This window comes from Capsaspora owczarzaki (genome assembly GCF_000151315.2).
Source record: "Capsaspora owczarzaki ATCC 30864 unplaced genomic scaffold supercont2.51, whole genome shotgun sequence".
In the NCBI taxonomy this organism is placed as follows: Eukaryota; class Filasterea; order Ministeriida; family Capsasporidae; genus Capsaspora; species Capsaspora owczarzaki.
Genome location: NW_011887342.1, coordinates 191 through 7,574, shown reverse-complemented (window position 1 = coordinate 7,574; position 7,384 = coordinate 191). Strand labels below are relative to the sequence as shown.

General features: G+C 52.0%; 2 protein-coding genes across 2 annotated transcripts; one reads left to right on the top strand and one right to left on the bottom strand.

Moving 5' to 3' along the window:
* Positions 1-10: 10 nt before the first annotated feature.
* On the bottom strand, positions 11-2,588 carry CAOG_09236 (hypothetical protein; the record flags this gene model as incomplete). Its single annotated transcript, XM_011272647.1, has 6 exons — positions 11-366; positions 442-543; positions 613-749; positions 812-1,047; positions 1,132-2,466; positions 2,556-2,588. Coding segments are annotated over 6 exons (2,199 nt in total), but the record flags the coding sequence as incomplete, so codon positions are not given.
* A 597-nt stretch (positions 2,589-3,185) lies between these two features.
* Positions 3,186-6,265, top strand: CAOG_08348 (Mob1). Its single transcript, XM_004340790.2, has 7 exons — positions 3,186-3,516; positions 3,709-3,804; positions 4,134-4,773; positions 4,907-4,984; positions 5,080-5,223; positions 5,321-5,423; positions 5,526-6,265. The coding sequence occupies exons 1-7, from the start codon at positions 3,265-3,267 to the stop codon at positions 6,169-6,171; spliced, it is 1,959 nt and encodes a 652-aa protein (XP_004340838.1). The 5' UTR covers positions 3,186-3,264; the 3' UTR covers positions 6,172-6,265.
* The last annotated feature ends 1,119 nt before the right edge of the window (positions 6,266-7,384 follow it).

Sequence of the window (7,384 nt, the reverse complement as noted above, 5' to 3'; positions counted from 1 at the left end):
CTGTACCAACGGCAGCAGTCTCGGGGGTCGCTGGAGAAACGGCAGCAGTCTCGGGGTGGGAGTCTCGTTCACGCCGAATCTGGGCGTGGTGTTCGGCGTTGTTGCTCCAATGCGGACTGTTCTGCTGGCCAAGGGTCAGGTGCGTCGAGAAGTCGTGGCGATAGACTTCTCGCAGCCGCTCGCCAGTGTACTCGAACAGCATGCAGCGGTCGCTCAGTCGGAATCCCTGCATGCCACCGTTGTTGTACACGATGTGACCTGCCTGATCCAGAGTTGGGATACTCTTTGGGACCTTTTGAAGGCGGCGACGCGTCGCTTCGTCAATGTGCAGCTGGTGGACAGTCGTTCCTGGCATCGTAGCGAGCGCTGATACGTGTCCAGTCAGCAAATGCAGCCATAATCGATTCAAACAAATGGAATACATGAAATACAAGGCCCTACCTTTTTCGACATCCATGCCGTTGTTAATTGAGTTGCCACCTTTCATGAACTCGCTGAACTTTGCGCTGACGTGCGCAAAGTGAAGGTCGATGCGTGACTTGCCTGTTTGAAATGTACAACTTATCAGTACGCTTGAAGATTCGGGGATCGACAGCTCGACATGCTCCTCACCTTCACCAGCCTCGAAGTGCCAAAGGTCGGTGATGTCGAAACTCGCTTGAGTATGCATCTTACTGGATAGGAAGACGCTGAATGGCGAGTTGACGTAGTGTGCACCTGCGTCTGTAACAACAGAGGCAGTATTGATTCTGGGACGAGCGGGCGGTGAGAGAAATGCGACAAACAGTTTTCGCGACAACACTGCTCTTACGGTGGAACTCGTCCCTCTGTGATCAGCGAGTTGATGACTGCAAACACAGCTTGCAGATGATGGATGATCAGAATCCAGTCCTGTTTTTCATCGGGCAGCCAGGCGTCGAAGTGAAGCATGGCTACTTCGTTCGTGCTGGGTTGACGGAAAAAGAACACTATTCCATGAAAAGAGATCCCAGTTTTCGCGAAAAAAGCTTGGCTGCTCTGACGATAGTTATCTGGCATGATTTTCATCTGTTAGCAGGAAGAAGGACGACAGAGTTTCGAAGCTCGTTAGGACAACAGATCGCGGAAAGTTTTTGGCTGTTCGAAACTCACTTTGAAATCACACAAGAACACAGCTTGACCGGGACCTAGGTTGTTGATCGTCTTGTTGATGAGGGATCGAGTATGAGCCGAGCGGAGAAGGTGCGCCACCCACTGCTGAAGAGTTTGGCATCCTCGCTCCAGGATGGTCTGCATATCGGCGCATTCGCCGGGGTTTTGAGGGAGATGGGCGTCGATGTGCAGGCTCAGATCGGCAAGGGTAGTGAGGCCTTGGGTGCAGATTGGGCACGGCTGGGGACTGCTGAGCACGCCGAGGTGGTGCTGCTGCTGGCAGTCGTCCAACCCGAATGCGAGGCAGTGGAAGGGGTGGTCGTAATGCTTGGTTGGATCAGCTGTCAAAGCGAAAAGATGGTCCCTCAGCCCTTGTAGACGCAGCCCTGCCGTATGTGCGTCCGGAAAAGCGATCGTCAATCGTTCCAGTTCTTGCAGCAGAAAAGGGATATCCTCGCTAAAAACCGCGAACGCTCGGTGGCAGTTGCCGCAAAGTCCGTTTTCAGGAACACGCCGCTGGAATATAAACTCTCCTGCGTGTAGAGCGCGCTGGAACACGCTCCAAGAGCACAGGAGGCCGTTTTTCTGGGCGTCTTCGTGCATCTTCCGCATCGATGTTTCCAGGTAGACGATAGGCTTCGCCTCACCAGTGACAGGGTCCACCTTTGTCTTGTGAGCACTGGGAACTGAGTGATCCAGCGTGAATGCGCGGACGCTCGCATCTAGAGGGCGCGACTTGCGCGGCGTGGCTGGCGTCCGCTGAGCGATTTGGCCAACTCCATAGTGCAGATTGTTCGCGCGCGCCTGTTGCACAGCGTAGCGCGTCACACCAGGCATGGTTGCTAATATGTCCTTGGTTTTGTGATGGGCGACCGTTCCAAGAAGCTGCGGTGTCTGGTCTGGAAGAATGGGCAGCAGTTCTGCTGTGCACTGCAGGCGGATCTGGGCCACTGTGCCAGCTGTGACAGATGGCACGTATTTCTGCGCAGCAGCCTGAGCTGTTTCGGCAACCAGAGCGTCGTCATGGCCATGGACCTGCGCGACAGCAGCGACGAGAGCTTCGCAGCCAAGCTGCACCGCTTCCTCGCGCCGGCGTTTCGCTTCACGGGAGCCGGGGACCAGATCCTCTGTGGCCTTTCTGCGCGATCTGACGGGGGTTGCAGCTGCTTGCAATGGTACAGGGATAGGCTCGGATGTGGGAGCATCAAAAGTCAAGTAGGCGGCAGGCGGCGCGGGACTTGCAGCCGCGGCGATGCTCTGCCGCCGGCGGGGCTTGCGCGATGATGCTTGAGCCTCTTGAAGGGCATGGAGGTGCCTTTGGACGGCTTTGATGGCCTGGTAGATGGCAGAGAAGTGAGAAGATTTTCGCGCCAAAACGCTTCGGCACCTTCACCCCCCCCCCCCCTGCCTTCGCTTCTGCGTACTTGTTGCTCCCGAAATTCATCTCGGCGCTTCATTCGTAGTCGTTCAGCCGCTCTGGCATTGTTCACCGGATCAAACACACTTCGTTTGGACCGAACCATCAACGATACAAAAGTTTCGGAAAAATCGATCTCACACGGCTGCTGCTCGGCCACGAAAAAAGACTGCATATGATAACAGGTGATAAAATAGGTCGGCGTCTGCAATGGCAGCGGTGGACAGTGAATAGAACTCTCAGGGCAGCGTTTCTAGAGGTTTTTGGGCCAAAAACAGGGTATAAAGCTCGTCCAAAAATGGAAGTTTTCGCTCTTCAATTCCACCTTTTCGACCACCCCAACGATTCTCGGTGCGCTACCCGCCCCAAAAACTAGACGCTACAATAAAATCGTATTGTCAACACAGTGTGGGGGTAGAGAGGGAGCCAGATCGAACCGGCTCGAACTTTTTTTCTCGAAACCGACAAAGGTCGAAAAAAGTTGGGCCAGTGTCGTATTTTCATTACTTTTTTTGGTTTTCTTGTGTTTTCTTGTGTTTTGCTTTTGTTTATTTTCGTACGTCAGGTACGCTTCGAATTAGAACCCATTTTTCCCAATCTGACATGCTCAGAGATTTGGAGCTCAGTCTTCCAATCTTCCACTCCCCCTTTTTTTTTTTTTTGTTATTGGTTCTCTGTTCTTCTCTGTTCTTGCTCCTTATTTTCAAATTCAAACAATGTCGGTTGTTGAAAAGTTCCGTCGAGCGAGCCAGCGATTGTCGTCTGTGCGGAAGCGCGCAGTGAGCGAGTCGATGGGCAGCAGCCGCAGCAGCTCAATGTACAACCCAGCACGTCCCTTCGCTGCCGGCCCGTCCGCATCGTCGTCATCAGCATCAGCATCCGCAGCAGCAGGATCCGGAACAGCATCCGGAGCAGCAGCAGCAGCAGCAGCAACATCGTCGTCGTCGTCCTCTTCTTTCACTGGACCAGTAAGCCAAATTTTTGAAAATTCAATGCCGTTTGCCTTTTGCATTGGGGATTGATGATATGATCGTTGAGTGCATGGAACTGGTCCTGTGCCATGCCAATGGTGTCTTTGTTTTTGTCTTTGATCTGAGACACAGAGCGAGAGGTGTTGGAGAATGAATGCTCACCTTTTGCTCTGGATGAATGTATGGTAGATGTCGCTGGATGCATTGCGAGCCATCGTCGCGCTGCCAGAAGGAAGCACCATCAACGAGTGGCTTGCGCTCAACACGGTCGACTTTTACAACCAGGTACAGTACAAAGCAAGTAAAACAATGGCTGGAGGACGAACAGTGAGGAAAAGGGTAATGGAAAGCACTGGAACAAAGTTGGAATTGGCATTTCTGCTTGCTACTGATGCGCGGAATTCATTGCGCTCCATCCTGCTCCATCCTGAGAAAAAGGGTGCAGACTTGGAGTGCATGGACAGCGCATGCATTGGAGGAAAAAAACCGAGCTGTGCATGCGTTGGAATTGAAAAGGAAGCGGCACCGTACCCTTTGCTTACTGCTGCTTGGAATTCATTCAAAATTCACTGTACTCACTATTCACTCGATGACACTCTCTCCGTCTTCATCAGATCAACCTCATCTATGCGACACTGTCCGAGTTCTGCACCGCAGAGACCTGTCCGTCAATGACTGCGGGCGACGCATTCGAGTTCTACTGGGCCGACGAGTCGGGCGAATCCGAGCCAGTCAAGGTGTCTGCGCCAGAGTACGTCGAGAACCTGATGGCATGGGTGAGCGATCAGCTCAACGACCCCGTCATCTTCCCACCGGAGGACTATGTGCTCGAGTATCCGCCAATGTTTCCGCTGATTGTCAAGACCATCTTCCGTCGACTGTTTCGCGTGTTTGCGCACATTTACTGCTCGCACTTTGAGTCGGTCATTACCATTGGCCTGCTAGCAGTGCTCAACATGCGATTCCGCCACTTTTTGTGCTTTGTCATCCAGTTCGACCTCGTGGATCGCTCGCAGCTCATGCTGCTCAAAAACGTCATTGAAGAGATGCTCGACCTCCAAATCTTTGATCGCCGCACGCTCTACCATCAACAGGAAAAGTTGGGTGCCTCCAAGTCTCGAAAAGACGTCGAGTCCACGGTTTTTGGCATTGCACTCGCCGATCTCGTCGAGCGCGAGCGCATTTTCGACGACAACAACCGTGCAGTGCCGCTAGTGGTGCTCAAGTGCGTCGAGCACATGGAAAAGATTGAAGGTGAGGTTGTAGTAGCATGTGTATTGCGGCTGACAATTCTGGTTGGTTGTTGTTGTTGTTGTTGTTGTTGTTGGTTCATCCGCTGACCAATCTCTGACCGTTAATTCTTGTTGAAATTGTCGTGGTTGACTAGGCTATCAACGGGAGGGCATCTTCCGTAAATCCACCGGTGTGCACAAGATCAACAAACTCAAGCAATTGTTTGACGAAAGTGAGTCTCGAGCCTCTCACGAAGGGGTGGAGGGGGGTCATATTGCTGCTACATGGATTCACTTCGCTCAATTCCTTCGTCTTCCTGGTCACCAGACGCTTCAGAGGTGAATTTGCAGACACAAGAATTTAGTTACGACATTCATGCCGTTGCATGTCTGCTCAAGCTGTACTTCCGCGAGCTTCCCGAGCCGCTGCTGCTCAACACGCACTATGAGCAGTGGAGACAAGCCTGCAAATGTAAAGCTTTGGTCCATGTGTCAGAGAGAGAAAACAACTTTGAAACCGAGTTTGGTGTTTGTGGTGCTGACCGAAATCTGTTCGTTTTGGAGTGCAGTTGACGAAGAGCCGCGTCGTCTCCTGGAAATCCGGTATCTTCTTCAATCGCTTCCGCGCTCCCATTATACCTCCCTGAAGTTCACGATGAAATTTTTGAAAAAGTGAGTGCAATGTGACAAAGCTTTTGATTTTTGTTGTTGTCGCTGTTGTCACTTCTTGGGCCTCACCAACTTCAATTCCCTTCCGTCCCCTGCCTTGTTCAGAGTGGCCGATCACTCGTACGTGAACAAAATGACGGCAAACAACCTCGCCATCGTGTTGTGTCCCGTCTTCCTTTGGGACAAGAAAATCACCGCGACCAGCATGATCACGGAATCGTCCGAGTGCGCCCTCGTTATTGAAACGATGATTTTGCATACTGATTCGCTGTTCACCGACGAAGACGACGACGAAGTGCGCTTGGCCGAAAAGGGCCAGCATGCTGACTCGTCGGACGAGTCGGACTCAGAAGCAGCGAATGCGCCTCCAGTGTCGGCACCGCCGACCAAAGCTCCAGCCACAGCGACAGTTCGGCGCGTTTCAGTCGATAGCGCCTTGGATGCATTGGACGCAGCCTTTGGCGAAGCGGAATCGGACGATGACCATCTCCAGCCTGAGGCCGACGCTGATGCCAAACACGAGGCTGAAGCTCGTTTTGAACGCGTGCCTGCTTCTGATCAGACACACGACGGCCGTGGTTTTGATGAAAAGCGCGCGTCGGTTTCTCAGAGCGACGCGCACAACGAACAAAGTGAGTCTGCGCCCGATTCGCAACGAAAACCTGCTTTCGAGTCAGCTCCCGAGGGCGAACAACAGCCACAACAACCCGTCGCTGATGAGTCAATTCCCGATGGGGATACGGAGCTTTAGAGTGGTGGGATTACCTGTCGTCGGCCGACTTGCGTTGGTTTTTTGAAGTTTGATCTATTTAATGAAAATTTAAGAAGCTTGTTCTGCAGCCCAACGCCAAAATCTATTTTGTTTGCATAGTTCGTCATTGAGCAATGGATGCTAGATGGAGATTGAGACAGCAGGGGGAGACAGACAGATCAGTCGTCCTAAGAAGTCGCAAAATCAGCAATGTCGGATGCAGCTGACGTACTCATCGCTGGCAAGTTGGCGGCCCCCGACTCAGTCCACTAATGCTTGCCTGAAGTTGCAGAGAGTCGAATGTGGCTATGGGAAGCGCCGCATGGGATGGCTACACTCACAGCCAATCCTTCGGACGCGAGTTGAATTTTTGGCGGGAAAACTGACAGTTCTCCGATTTGTTCTTGCTGTGCTCTGTGGTGCCAGATATCAACACCAAGATGCAGCGGCTGGAGCAGGAATTAGCCCGCTTTCATCGCAACCGAGAGGCCCTCGGCGAGTACGGAGCCTCACTCGACGGGATTGCCGCTGTCTGGGTGAGCGAAGCACGAGCGAGCGGTGATCATCGTTCAAACGTTTCATATCGGATGTCTTTGGCTCACTGTTTTGTGAACATTATTGGCCTTGATGCTGCAACAGACGGCGTGGATGCAGCGAGCAGCTGCGTTGCAACAATCGGCTGGCGGAGCGACAGTCACCGAAGCCGCGCGTTTCATGGCACATCCCGACGACGACGAGCGACCTACACTGCCCTCGCGGTCATGATCTCATGATGATACATGTTGTTGTTGTTGTTGTTATTGATAAAGTAGTTATAGTTATGGAAGCCTTTGTTTGTCAGAAAATGCATTGGTTGTGACAAAACGTTGTGTTCATTCAAATGCGTGACGATGTATTGAGCACTACAGCAATCACGAAAAAGCCAAGAATTCGGACATTGACACGATCAACGATACACAACATGTACCAGCGCAAGATGCTAAAGTAGGAGATAGGGGAGCGTGCGAAAAAAAAAAAAAAAAAAAAAAAAAGGACAACAAAGACGCAACAAAAAAAAAAAAAAAAAAAAAAAGTACAGCCCGATACCTGCACTTTTAAGAAGCGGCCGAGTTAGCCTGCCGAGCCAAGATGAACGTCGTGTAGCCTTCCAGAAGCCCAGATATTTCCTGAGCTTCCATCGTGCTAATGCAGATGACCTGCTCGGCGTTCTCTC

Coding starts and splice junctions, on each gene's coding strand:
- CAOG_08348 (XM_004340790.2), top strand. CDS start 3,265: ATGTCGGTTGTTGAAAAGTTCCGTCGAGCGAGCCAGCGATTGTCGTCT. Junction 4,774..4,906: donor GCACATGGAAAAGATTGAAG/GTGAGGTTGTAG, acceptor GTGGTTGACTAG/GCTATCAACGGGAGGGCATC. Junction 4,985..5,079: donor CAAGCAATTGTTTGACGAAA/GTGAGTCTCGAG, acceptor CCTGGTCACCAG/ACGCTTCAGAGGTGAATTTG.